The sequence below is a fragment of the Aquarana catesbeiana genome, linkage group LG11, assembly GCF_042186555.1.
Source record: "Aquarana catesbeiana isolate 2022-GZ linkage group LG11, ASM4218655v1, whole genome shotgun sequence".
NCBI lineage: Eukaryota > Metazoa > Chordata > Amphibia > Anura > Ranidae > Aquarana > Aquarana catesbeiana.
In genome coordinates this window covers 240,812,331-240,827,248 of record NC_133334.1, presented here as the reverse complement: position 1 = coordinate 240,827,248, position 14,918 = coordinate 240,812,331, and the positions used below count along the sequence as shown (strand labels likewise).

The following is a 14,918-nucleotide window of genomic DNA, read 5'->3' as shown; positions in this document are numbered from 1 at the left end:
TTGGCTGCTGACTCTCAGTCCTAGCAGTCACAAAAAGTTTAACTCTCCACTGATGACTGGGAACCAGAGTGTATTTGTACCACTGAACCTCAAATTTAGTAGGTTTTACAGTTACCTTTTAACATGTATGCACATTTTACAGTCATTTATTGATCCTAAAGTGGTGTTCCGGCCGAAATTATAATTTTTAAATAAAAATACCCCTATAATACACAAGCTCAATGTATTCTAGTAAAGTTAGTCTGTAAACTAAGGTCTGTTTTGTTAATTTATAGCATTAGTTTGTTATTTTATAAACTTACAGCAGGCCATGGCCATCTTAAGTGTGGGCATCTGAAGCCAGACTGTATTTCTTCCTGGATCTCATCCTTGCAGATCTCGCACATGCTCAGTGCAGCACAAGCAGTGTAATAGGTTTCAGGTCAGGTTTCCATAGCAACGGCAGTGTCAGAGGAAGTTGCCGCCCCTTATCAGAAGGCATTGCAAACAGGAAATGATGCGATGGGCCACGGCCAGGGAGGAGGAAGTGAAAAATGAATACAGCAGGTATACAGTAGGTGCTGAGAAAAATAATTTAAAAATATCCAATTCGTTTACAGTGCACAGTTTAGTGAGGGATGCTGAAGAGTTGTAAAAGTGGGTGGAACTCCACTTTAATAGCTCTACCATAAAATCTAGCGAGTTTGTTTAGACCAGAATTTTTCTTAACTTTTTGCTTGTGTCCACTGCCTGCTAGGTACTTCTGAGTAGAGTTGGTAGAATTTTTGCTCGGTCCGAACATCACCTATTTGCCCGTTCGGCAAACGCCCGAATTTTCAGGGAGCCGAACGTCCCGCAATGCACTGTGTGCTGCACAGTGCATTCTAAACTCTGATTGGGCAAAGCTTTGCCCAATCAGGGTGCACTGAATAGTTGGTTGTTAGGCCCCTTTCACACTGGGGTGGTAGGGGGCGTCGGCGGTAAAACAGCGCTATTTTTAGCGCTGTTTTACCGCGGTATTCGGCCGCTAGCGGTGCGGTTTTAACCCCCCGCTGGTTGCCGAAAAAGGGTTAAAACCACTCGTATAGCGCGGCTATGGCCGCGGTATTGCCACGGTATAGCCGCGTTGTCCCATTGATTTCAATGGGCAGGAGCGGTTTAGGAGTGGTGAATACACAGCTCCAAAGATGCGGCTGACAGTAGATTTTTTCTTCTCCTGCCAGCGCACCGCTTCAGTGTGAAAGCCCGAGGGCTTTCACACTGAACAAACAGCGGAGGCTGTTTTGGGGCGGTTTGCAGGCAGTATTTTTAGCGCAATAACGCCTGCAAACCGCCCCAGTGTGAAAGGGGCCTTAAGGAGCGGGGCCTGGAAGCTGGCCACAGCGTCCTTAACCACCGATGAGTCATCAGCTGTCAATGGGCTTCCCCGTTGACAGCTGATTAAAAAAAAAAACACTGGCGGCAATAAAAAAAGTGAAAAAAAAAACGATGTGGGCCCCCCAAACCATACCAGGTCATCGGGGCCCCTATAGAAAGTGGCTTACTATAGGGGCACTCAGTGGGGGGTGGGGACAGGAGTGCCAGCGTGGGGGACCCAAGAAGCCGAAGATTGGGGCTGCTCTGTGCAAAACCATTGCACGGAGCAGGTAAAAATGACATGTTTGTTATTTTAATGAAAAATAAATAAATGAGCGTTTACAATCACCTAAACTTAGTGCATCTGCTGTGAACTTTGAGGATGAATTGTTCCACAGTGCATCTACTGAAGTCAGGGAAGGCTTGTTGTAAAGGTTATTTAATGCTTGTAGATAATATAAAACTATCTACAGATGCATAGCCTGTCCACATGTTTAATTTTTGATTAGCATATTCATGTATTTATTTAAAAAGAACTTTAGAAAAGTGAAAATTGATCCATTGAAGGCATAGTGGTATGTGGAAACTGATGTTAGTAAAACATTTACTCCTGTCTGTTTATCACAGGACTACACAGGTTGAGGTCAAATGCTTGACATAAGTGCTGATTGTCTTTAGATGGACAACTTACTTATCACGCAAGGAAATACAGTCCTGCCAATATCGGCATTTGAAGCCAGTCCTCCTGCTACAGGGGCCCTCGAGCACTTTAATTAAGCCGATCTCTTTGTCACTTTTTGTAAGAACGTCAAAGATTTTTTGCTCTTCAATCCATAAAGTCTTTGACTAAGCAATTAACTTTTTAGCCAACTTCTGAAATAACACGGTCATTTAAATCTGCAGCTGCCCACAAAATCGTTAGAAAGTAATACATTCTAGATTTTGTTTTGCTGCTAGCAATCTGCTTTTTAATTTTTATTATTATTATTATTATATTTTTTTTAGAGTGGCACTTTTCTTTCCTAATGTCTGTTTTTTTTTTTGCCATGTCACGTAAAAATTTTTGCTGCATGGTAAAAACCCTGCTGTATTATTGTCGTAATTCCTAATCACTTTGGTGGATTTCCATAGACTAACTGAAAATATTTTCTAAGTACATTAAATGGTGTAATTATACATTTTTGTCTTTCTTGACTTAATAGGGAACATATGGCTTCTTCATCAATCTTGCAAACCGCACTTAATTTTTGAATGCTTTCATTTGAAATAGTGTACAGTACACAACAATGGATGGGTCCCTCGAGGTTGCACGAGAAACAGCCAGAGTTTACTCAGTCATTTTAAACCAATCCAGTTAACCCAGTTAATTCAACAGTAAATTTTCTACATGTCTATGCCGAAGCAATCCGAGAGGGATCCAAGGGTATACTGCTGTCTTTATACACCTGCCTCAGCACTGACTGTTTAACGTAAACCATTGTTGCAACTCAGCATTCCAGAAACTAGGCTTTGCAGAGTATTTTGTGCTTTCTGAATGCCTTACTTAGGTATATTGGTTCAAGTCTATTTGTTTAAAGGGAAAGCATACTGTATTTTAGTAAGCATATATTTTAAGTTATTATTGCATTGTTTACCTTAATTGTTGATTGTAGGTTCCTCTGGTACCTGAAGCCTGATCTGCATTAAGATCGCACTTCAGAGGCTACTGACAGGCAGTGAGCCTCCTCACTGCCTGTTTTAACTCCATTTTTGCAAACACACCACAACTGCATGCATTACTTGTGGTTGCGGCCCTTCCCTTTTTTGCTTAAATGTGTAGCTATTGGCGGGTGGCAAGACCGCTGATAACTACATATCAGCTAAGCTTTGCTGCAGGGATGCACCAGTACCGGTATTACTGCCGATACTGAGTATTTTCATGAAAACGAACAAAGTATTGGTACTCGGTATCGACTAGTACTTGACCGAAAGTTTCAGTACTCGTCGTTAAAAAAAGTATATCAGTGCATCCCTAATCGCGACCATGTCATGAAAACCCCCGGTCCGCTGCCTATTGCAGCTTAACCACCTCAATACAGGGCACTTACACCCCCTTCCTGCCCAAGCCAATTTTCAGCTTTCAGCTCTGTCGCTGTTTAAATGACAATTGCGCGGCCATGCTACACTGTACCCAAACAGACTTTTTATCATTTTATTCCCATAAATAGAGCTTTCTTTTGGTGGTATTTGATCAGCTCTGCATTTTTCATTTTTTGCTAAACAAATAAAAAAAGACCTAAAATTTTGAAAAAAAAAAGTTTTTCTTTTGTTTCTGTTAAAACATTTTGTAAATAAGTAAGTTTTCTCCTTCACTGATGGGCACTGATAAGGTGGCCCGATGAGGTGGCACTGATGGGCACTGATGATGATGATGGGCACTGGTAGGCGGCACTGCTGGGTGGCACTTATATGCAGCACAGATGGGCATTGATAGGCGGCACTGATGGGCACTCATGGGTGGCACTGGTGGGCACTGATGGGCAACACTGATAGGCTGCACTGATGGGTAGTTATGGGTGGCAGTGATAGGCGGCACTGATGGGCACTGATACGTGGCACTGATGGGCACTGATATGCAGAACTGATAGATGGCATTGATAGGCATCACTGGTGGCACTGGCAGGCATTTGGGATGGGCACTGATTGGCAGCTGCCTGGGCACTGATTGACATTTCCCTGGTGGCCTAGGGTGGCATACCTGGTGGTCCAGTGTGGTGCCAATCCCTGGTGGTCCTGGCGGCATCCTGGTGGTCCTGTGTGGGCATCCGAGGGGGGACTGCGCTTATAAACCATCAGTACAGACCCCCCCTGTCAGGAGAGCAGCCGATCGGCTCTCCTCTACTCGCGTCTGTCAGACGCGAGTGAGGAAAAGCCGATCAACGGCTCTTCCTGTTTACATCGTGATCAGCCGTGATTGGACACAGCTGATCATGTGGTAAAGGGCCTCCGTCAGAGGCTCTTTACCGAGATCGGTGTAGCGGTGTGTCAGACTGACACACCGCACCACCAATCGCCGTGATGTGCTCCCCCAGGGGCGGGCGGAAAGCGGTTAAAGTGGGAGAAAATTCCCATGCATAATTTTATCCTTAGGTAATCTATAGGTGTACAGTTTAGGAGATATTTACTGTACATACAGCCAGTGACATCACCGGCGCATGCGCTCTGAAGAAAGGCCCCCCACCCCCCACCCACTCTGTAAAAAAAGAGATTTAAATTACCCTAGCAGATGTGTAAAACAAAAAAAACAGTGCAGTGTACGGCATCATGGACCTGTCCCCTGATGGACCCATCACTTAAAATACAGTGGTTCAAAGAGTGGCACTGACCTCATGATGTTAGCATTGCTCTCTGCATCATTAAGGACCACACACCACTGAAGAAGATCTGAAGAGCAAGAGGACCCTGCACATCATGTTTTATTGTTAGGGAGGTTATATTTTAAAGCAGTATTTAAATCTAAAAACAAACATTTATTATATTGCAGCTTACCAATTCTTATGCCCTGTACACACGGTCAGATTTTCCAAAGGAAAAAGTGCGAACGGATTGTGTTGTCGGAAATTCTGACCGTGTGTGGGCTCCACCGGACTTTTTCCATCGGAAATTCCAACACACAAAGTTTGAGAGCAGGCTATAAAATTTTCCGACAACAAAATCCGATCGGTTAAATTCAGATCGTGTGTACACAAATCCGACGCACAAAGTGCCACGCGTGCTCAGAATAAATTAAGAGATGAAAGTTATTGGCTACTGCCCCGTTTATAGTCCCGACGTACGTGTTTTACGTCACTGCGTTCAGAACGATCGGATTTTCCGACAACTTTGTGCGACTGTGTGTATGCACGACAAGTTTGAGCCAACATCCGTCTGGAAAAAATCCGTGGATTTTGTTGTCGGAATGTCCGATCAATGTCCGATCGTGTGTACAGGGCATTAGATGTGATGGCTGCATTAGTTTCTTTTTTTTTAGACTTTCTTTCTTCTATTTTCATCTGGTGAACCAGCCAGTAAGTATCTTGTTTTTCAACAGAAAATCTCTCTTGCAGTTACATGGAGGAGACACAACATTTAACAATGACAGCGGTGCTTAAAATGATCAGCTTTTGTTTATTTATGTAAAACCTTTTTCTCAAAAGGAACAAAACTGTTTGCTGTAACTGATTATAAAGTATTAGCTGGAGTTCAGCTTCAATTTGTTACTGCATTTAAATCTGATAGTACATCTAACATCCCCTTCCCCCAGACTGATAATGCTGCTGTCCAAATCTGCCCCCTATGCTCCTTCATCCAGATTGAGGGCACTCTAGTACAGGAGGTGTGCTACTGGACAGATCACCAGGTGAAAACAGAGCGAAAAAGACTAAAAAAACAAAACGAATCCAGCCACCACATCTAATGATTGGTACACTGCAATATATTACATTTTTGGTTTTGGGTTTAATACCAGTTTAAGTTATTGTTGCACTGTTTACCTTAGAGCAGCCCAGTCTAAGTATAGTACAAAAATAAACATAACCACCCTGTAAAAAAGAGAGTTGAAGGGAAATTACACTTTTGTTAAAATAATAAAAATAAAATAGCATATGAAATAAACAAGAAAAATTTGCCGATGGCATTTCTGTGCTTCTCACTTTTCTTGTTGGAGGAAAAAATGTACCTGAGGACATACAGTGCAAGGATCTCCCTGCCTCTGTTATATTCGTTCTGTACATCTGTGCTTCCTCAATTTCTCCTGCTCCTACTGGAATGTTTCTCAACTAGTTATTAGACCATAGTATACAATACAAGGCTGCGCTAGGTTGAATGTCACAAGTAAGGAAGCTGCTGGCACATAAATGCTGAAATAATAACATAGGAAACAATTATATAACATAGGTGCAGCACTTAAAAACAGAAAATCTGATTATAAAGTCCAATTTGCTTATAACTGATCAGTCCATTTAAAATCATTCCCAATCCTGCATCAAGCATGAGTTGAATATGGCCATCAATATGGATAGATAGAAGGAGTGTCCAAGAAAGAACCGTCACCAGCACCTGTTCACACTGCCTCTTACCCCTCAATGTGGACCTCCCCCAAGGAAGGTCAGACAAGCACGTTCCTGGAAATGAATCACCATGCTCTTCCTATTAGGATGCTCCTTCCCTGCCCACCGTATCCTCACACACTTACAACATGGCTGGGAAACTGGCAAAACCCACGATCTTGGCTGTCACCGCAGACAGAAGTGGAAGTTCTCTTCCTCCTGTGGAGGAACATGCTTGTCTGACCTTCCTTGGTGGAGGTCCGCATTGAGGGGTAAGAGGCAGTGTGAACGGGTGCTGGTGACGGTTCTTTCTTGGACACTCACTCCTTCTATCTATCCATATTGATGGCCATATTCAACTCATGCTTGATGCAGGATTGGAAAGGATTTTAAATGGACTGATCAGTTATATGTAAATTGGACTTTATGATCAGATTTTCTGTTTTTAAGCGCTGCACCTATGTTATATAAAGGTTAGACCAGTAATCATCAGGGGGCAACACTTACATGAGTCGGCAATATCATGTCCCCATCAATATGGCCACCTCCACACAGAGTGATTGCATGGAACAAGGCATGGAAGGTCAGTAGTGGTGAACTGTAGAGAGCCTATAGACAATACAGGTAATGGGTTCTTTGTCCTATGCGTGCCTAGTGCAAGTTTGTGAAAATTTGAAAATCACATCAACAATTACTTTCAGTAATATCTACTGTCCTAATAACGCAAAATGCGTGCTCACATTAAAGTGGTTGTAAATCCTTACATACATACCCAGTGAAGGGACTATGTTCAGGTGATACACAGAGATTAAACAAATCCTCCTACACAAGTTGTACCTGTTTATCTGCAGTCTTCTCTTTTCTACATCAGTCAAAGTGCTGCATTTATACAGCTTGTCTGAGCTGTCAGAAAAAAGGTAGTGGTGAGCGAAAGTTACACTCTGCAGAGCTCAGTGAGGAGAGCTGTGAGGGCTGATTGGAGGGAAGGAACACACCCCCCCCTCCACACAGCACACAGGAACAGAGCCGAGGCTGTCAATCATCTGGAGATCCCTCCTCTGTCACAATTTTTCTCTTGGTGCCAGGAAAATGTGCCAGAAGTGATTCATGCTGATAGCAAAAAAACAAGGCGGTAGACAGAAATTACACTTAGGCCTAATGCACATTGGACATTCTAAAAATGCCAGTAGCGTTAGCTGTATAAAGCTGTAGCTGTAGAATGAGTTTTGCAACATTTTCTCAGTAGCATTTTTTAGCTTATTTTAGCAAAACTATACTCCCACAAAAGCTTATGGCTCAAAGACGCTGATAAATGCAGAATAGCCACATTTTTAAGCTGTTATCAGAGTTAGAGCATTTTTACAGCTTAAAAACTCCTCTTAAAACCCATTAGTTCTGGGGTTTTTTCCAGCCAGAAAACGCCCCTGCCAAAAAACGCTGATGACAGCCTATGTGTGCATGGACACATATGATAACATGCTGGGGAGTTTACTGACTGAAGAAAAAAACACCTGAAGCCAAAAACAGCAGCTGTAAAACTGTCCAGTGTGCATGAGACCTTAGTGCTTTTAATTTAGACAAGTACACACTATAGAGGGATATGCATTGTTCATTTTTCTGGTCTGAAGTTTACAACCACAATAAATTCAGTGTAATTTCCCCTTGGAAAAATTTGCATTTTTCTTTTTTTAATTCTTAGCTTTGTGTACTATATATGTCTCATAAATTGTCCATACCTTTATGTATGTCTTGTCATAATTTATACGTATTGTAATATATAGTTTTACATTTATTTTACTTTGTTACTATATTGTGATTATTTTTATTTATTTTTATTTTTTTTACAATTTCATTTTACATTTCCTCCTTTTTATTTTTTTTTGCATTTTTTTTAATATCTGCTTTTAGTCATTTTTATCTTTCTACAAATGAAAGAATTCAAAATATAGTAATAGTTTAGGAGACACTCCCATTGTTATACACAAAGTACTTATGTGTGCTGCCTGCTGATTAAGACAGGATTTTTTTTAAATAAAAAGTTCAAAATGAAAACAACAAATTTTGTATTATTGTACAATATTTATAGGCTGTTTTTTCCCACAGGATTTGAAACAGCTCGATCATTGGCTCTCCATGGTGCACATGTTATCATGGCATGCAGAAACCTCCAAAAAGCCAATGAAGCCAAGAGGCAGATATTAGAAGAATGGGTAAGTCAAAATATTATTTTTGTTTTTTACTCAAAAGAAATCAAATTATTAGTTTGACGTTGTGAATGCAATTTATATGAGTGAAAATTCCACCATAACAACTGATTTGATCGCGGTGGGTTTCACATACAAAAATGTGGTCTTATATTTTGTTTCAATTGTAGCTCACAAACCTGGTATCTTCAAATTACATGCAACACTTAATGTGTAGAGTGCATTGCTTAACCTGATGGTTGCTAATTTATGCACATTTGATACTTGTATATAGGGTTTGCATACCACTGCAGTTCCTGATGAGCTAACCAAAATTTGCTCAGTGGGTGGCCCTGTTGGCTGCCTCCCACTCGACATGCATTGATTGAAAAATTGAAGGGGCTAGGTGGAAAATGGTTGGCCAATCAGTAGCTGCATACAGTTTTGGGGATTTTAACAGTTGGTGAGGTTGGATCTCAAAATACAAAAGCCGCAGCCGGAAATTTGTCCATCCACGTTATGTAGCATGGATAGTGAAAATTTTTTATGTGTATGGCCAGCTTGCTGCACTCAATATGCCAACAAATTTGGAAAACTCAACAATTGCCACAGCACTGGAAAAGGTCTGTTGACTTTCTGATACCAAAGAATGGGAACACCAAAGAATGTTCAAACTACCGTACGATCACACTCATCTCACACGCTAGCAAGGTTATGCTAAAAATTCTACAAGCTAGGCTTCAGCAACATGTGATTCGAGAGCTACCACAAGTACATGCTGGATTTTCATAGGCGTGCGCACAGGGTGTGCCGGGTGTGCCCAGGCACACCCTAATCCCCCCATGCGCATTAGTGTTATCGTTCTATGTAGCAACAGGAACATGGGAAAGATCTCGCTCTTACCGGATCTGCCATAAGAGAAGCGTTTATCTTTTTCTCTTTCACTGTGCCAGCAGGGAGATCAATGTGCTGGAGTCATATATATGTAGATACATACATATGCATGTGTGTTTGAGCTTAAGGGTGCACACCCTAATGCATTAGGCTGCGCACACCTATGTGGATTTTGAAGAGGCAGAGGAACTAGAGATCAAATTGCCAACATTCGCTGGATGATGGAGAAAGCAAGGTGTTGCAGAAGAATGTCTACTTTTGCTTTATTGACTAGAGTAAAGCCTTTGATTGTGTGGATCACAACAAGATGCGGCAAATACTGAAAGAAATGGGAATACCAGCCCACCTCACCGGTCTTCTGAAAAACCTGTATGCAAGTCAAGAAACAACAGTTAGAACAGGATATGGCACAACTGACTGGTTCAAAATTGAGAAAGGAGTGATGGCAAGGATGTATATTGTCACCCTATTTATTTAACTTATATGCAGAGTACATCTTGCGAAATACCAGGATCGAAGAATCACAAACCGGAATTAAGATCGCAGGGAGAAATATCAACAACATGAGATATGCAGACGATACCACACTAATGGCAGAAAGTGAAGAAGAACTAAAGAGTCTCTTAATGAAGGTGAAAGCTGGCCTGAAATTGAACATTAAGAAAACTAAGGTCATGGCAACCGATCCCATCACTTCTTGGCAAATAGAAGGAGAAGAAATGGAAACAGTGACAGACTTTATCTTCCTGGGCTCCAAGATCACGGCAGACAATGACTGTAGCCATGGTATTAAGAAGAGATGCTTGCTTCTTGGGAGGAAAGCAATGGCAAACCTAGACAACAATTTAAAAAGCAGAGACATCACCCTACCGGCAAAGTTCCATATAGTCAAAGCTAAGGTATTCCCAGTAGTAACCTATGGCTGTGAAAGTTGGACCATAAGGAAGGCTGAACGCCGAAGAATTGATGCTTTGGAGAAGACTCTTGAAAGTTCCATGGAAGGCAAGAAGGTCAAACCAGTCAATCTTGAAGCAAATCAACCCTGAATATTCACTTGAAGGACAGATCCTGAAGCTGAAACGGAATACTTTGGCCACCTAATGTGAAGAGAGGAATAGTTGGAAAAGACCCGATGCTGGGAAACATGGAAGAAAAAAGAAGAGGACAAGATGGATAGATAGCATCATCGAAACGATGAACATGAAGTTAAGCAAGCTTCGGGAGGCAGTGGAGAACAGAAAAGCCTGGTCGCTATGGTTCATGAGATAACGAAGAGTCAGACACGACTAAATGACTGAACAACAACAACAGCCAGCTTTACCGAATATTGCGGCAAATCACACGATTGAATTGCACATCCCCTGGAAGGTAAAGCAGTAAACCCATATATTTTTCAACTATTCGGTTGTTTGCCTGAACCTCAACTTTAAAGATCAAGCTGGTGCTGCCGACCACAGTTTTAATTTTTCAGCAGAGAAAAAAAAAAGAAGCATTTTAGCTGGTCTGATCTGCAGTAATTCCATTAAAGCCCAACTCTGAACAGATAAAACGAATCATCCGCGCAACACTGTACGAGTTAAAAGAGAAGCATGGGTTTACAAAAAAAAATAAACATTCATACTTACCTAGATGGATGCAGCATCTGTCCCTTGCCGCTTCTAAGACTGAGAATTGAGTGATCAAAGACTGCTGATCACTCAGTTTTCAGTCTCCACTGAGTAGAAAGTCGGTGACTATCAGTGACAAAAAATGAAAACAGGTCACAGGAGTGAAGAACGAACTGCACTCCTGTGATCCCCAGAAGCAGTACAGCCCCCGGTGGTGCTTCCCCATGATTCGTGGTGGATTGTCCGTCGGTGTCCTCACATCCAGCGCATCAGGGCACAGCCGCTCTGCAAGAGATCATTTTTGGGCTTTAAAGCTGCAGATCACACTCAAACCTCAGATAAATCCTAGCAGAGTCTTAGCATTACGTGAGAGCAGACTGTATCTCCTAAGTACTTTTCCAATCCTTGTCATGTGCCACTTCCAAAGGTATCATTTTTCTTCTTTATTTTTTTGTCTTAGGAAAAACAATTTAACGTGTCCCCCAACCAAGTGAGAAAAAAGCTTTCACTGTATCTCTGTAATGACTTTGTTGTTGTTTATTGAGAGGGGCTAATTAACTTTGATTATTGTGGTAATATTATGGCACTTTGACAGTCCCTCAGATTTCCGAGACTGTGAAAATAAATAAATGAAATGCAGGTGCTGGAGCAGAAAGAATAAGTTATTACTGAACTTTGATTACTCGCGCTATATAGCCAGGAGAGAATTTGTTGATTAATTACAGGATGCCTGAAATTTACGTTGCATTCTACGCAGAGGCAAAAAAAAACTAGAATTAACGTTCAGCCCATTTCTTATAAGGATCGATTCAATGTAGAAAATAACATTTCTTATCTTGACTGTAGCATCGCTTTAAAGGATTTTTTTTTTTTAGGTGAAATTACAGTAGCACTGCACCCAACAGACATGTACCCCCTCCTACTATTGATGGGTTATGCCAAACAGAAAAGACTTATTCCCTGTACACACGAACGGTTTTGCCATCGGAATAAACTTTGAAGGTTTCTCCGACAGAATTCCGCTCAAGCGGTCTTGCCTACACACGGTCACAACAAAGTCCGACCATCCAGAACGAGGTGACGTACAACACTTACGACGGGACGAAAAAGGAAGTTCAATAGCCAGTAGGCAATAGCTTCCATCTCTTACTTGCTTCAGAGCATGCATCGTTTTTGGTCCGTCGGAACAGCATACAGACGAGCGGTTTTCCCGATAAGAATTGGAATATTTAGAACATGTTCTCTTTCTAAGTCCGTCAGAATTTTAAAAAATAAAAGTCCGATGAGGCCTACACAGGATCGGAATAGACGATGAAAAGCTTCCGTCTGACTTTTTCTGTCGGACATTCCGCTCGTGTGTACACGACTTTAAAGTGTCTTCTGCAACTCTACCTGTAGGTAAAATTAAAGTGCCACTAAACGGTATCCTTATTCTCCAAAATTAATCCATACACTTCCACTACTTAACCTGTTGCCCCCCCATGTAACTCATATGTGTAGTCTGACAATCACAGTTGTCACATAATCACTGATCCTTAACCCTGAGCATTTAGAACTTTTTAAAGGGACACTGGGAGGCGGGTAGGAGGGGGTTAATGGCCCTGTAACCTATTTTTCATGAACATACACTATATTACCAAAAGTATTGGGACACCTGCCTTTACACGCACATGAACTTTAATGGCATCCCAGTCTTAGTCCGCAGGGTTCAGCTTCAGCTCTTCTGGGAAGGCCGTCCACAAGGTTTAGGAGTGTGTCTATGGGAATATTTGACCGTTCTTCCAGAAACGCATTTGTGAGGTCGGGAACTGATGTTGGACGAGAAGACCTGGCTCACAGTCTCCGCTTTAATTAATCCCAAAGGTGTTCTATCGGGTTGAGGTCAGGACTCTGTGTAGGCCAGTCAAGTTCTTCCACTCCAAACTCGCTCATCCATGTCTTTATGGACCTGAGCAACGCATGCAACTAGTTTCTCCATACAGGAGGCATCTTGAAGCTGTCATTACTAACAAAGGATTTTGTACGAAGTATTAAATAAATTTCAGTTAACGTGTTCAATACTTTTTCCCGGTGTCATTCAATTTTTTTACACATTATTTAATTTCTAAACTTATTTGTTTTGGTTCCTTTGTATGTATGGATTGCATGGGTTGTTACCGACATGTGGAGAAAATGTCATGTCAGTAGAACATTTAGAAATATGTTTACCTAGAAAAATGGTGACGTGTTCAATACTTATTTTACTCGCTGTATATGTAAAGTGCTGCGTAAATTGATAGCACCATAAGTACCTATAATAAATAAATAACCCCTGACCTGTGGTCTTCTGCCTTCTAAGTTAAAATGGAAAAGCTCTTGAAATGATCCCATCTAATGATGACATTTCTTTTGTAGAGCTTTGTAAAAGGATAAAAACAAAGCCCAGCATAACCTGTCACTGTTAGTACATTGTTATAATAAAGACTGACAGCTGTGATGAAATGTAGAAGGAATGAATAAGCCAGGTATAGACTAGAGGTGAATAAAAGGGAGTGACAGTTTTCACTCCTGCTGTTTCACTAAATATACCAAGAAGTTCTTTTACATCAGTGTGATTTTTGTGACATATTCATTTCTAACTGTGTTTCTTTTATTGGTTTCTAAGTGAGTTCCACTGAAAAATATTACATTCAAGGCAGATATTAAAGGGCCAGTTCACACCATGAATTCACGCTGAGCATTTCTGTGTGATTCACTGCAATCTGAACGCAGTGCGATTTCAGCCCATTCGTTTGAATAGTCTGAAATCGCACTGGATCACACCAAAAGTAGTGCATGCATTACTTTACAAAACGCTCAGAAACCAGATCCCATGGTACTATTATACGGTGCTATAAAACAAGCACTGCGTTTGTGACCTGCGATTGAGGTGTCGTTAACACTGACACCCACTGCAGGTCACGTTTTGTGCACAGTGTGTTTTGAATGAGGTGCTGGAAACGTGCTCTGAATGTATAATTATTGAATGTGGTCATATATATATATATATATATATATATATATATATATATATATATATATATATATATATATATTTTTTTTTTTTTTTTTTTTCAAATCTATACACAAATGTCTTGCCTTTCATTCCTATTTTAACCACTTCCTGCCCGCCATATAGCAAAATGACAGCCGGAAAGTGGTTGTATTATCCTGACTGGGCATCATATGACATTCAGCAGGTTAGGCCGCTAGCGCGCTCCTGCACGGGCGCGCAGCATGTTGATTGGTAGTGCGGTGTGTCGCTCTGACACACCACATCTCCAATCCTGTTAAAGAGCCTATGACATATGCTTGTTACAATGTGATGAGTTGTGTCCAATCACAGCTCATCACATGGTAACCAGGGAGTGCTGTTTATGGGCTTTTCTTCTACTTGCGATGACAAGGCGCGAGTAGAGGAGAGACAATCAGCGGCTCTCTTGACAGGGTGGTCTGCGCTGATAATCAATGAATTGATTATCAGTGCAGACGCACCAGGGATGCCCACTAGAGCCCACCAGGGATGCCAATCAGTGACATTAGGGATGCCAATCTGTGCCTATCAATGATGCCTGTCAGTGCCGCCCATTAGGGCCCATCAGTGCCACCTATGAGTGCCCATCAGTCCCGCCTATGAGTGCCCATCAGTCCCGCCTATAAGTGCCCATCAGTCCCGCCTATGAGTGCCCATCCGTGCCGCCTATGAGTGCTTATCAGTGCTGCATATCAGTGCCACCTATCAGTGCCCATCAGTGCTGCATATAAGTGCCTCATCATCAGTGCCCATCAGTGCTGCATATAAGTGCCGCCTCATC

The 14,918-nt window shown here is 41.7% G+C and overlaps 1 protein-coding gene across 2 annotated transcripts in view; it reads left to right on the top strand.

Moving 5' to 3' along the window:
- The window catches only part of WWOX (WW domain containing oxidoreductase), a 1,355,656-nt gene that overhangs the window by 82,535 nt on the left and 1,258,203 nt on the right, over nt 1-14,918 (top strand). The window contains exons 6-7 of one of the 2 annotated variants that reach the window (XM_073605549.1): nt 8,505-8,611; nt 11,961-11,990. In XM_073605549.1, the coding sequence (XP_073461650.1) occupies nt 8,505-8,611; nt 11,961-11,975 (122 nt within the window). In that variant the 3' untranslated portion in view covers nt 11,976-11,990. Of the gene's footprint in view, nt 1-8,504; nt 8,612-11,960; nt 11,991-14,918 lie in introns of those variants that run through there. The other variant, XM_073605546.1, reaches the window with a different exon arrangement.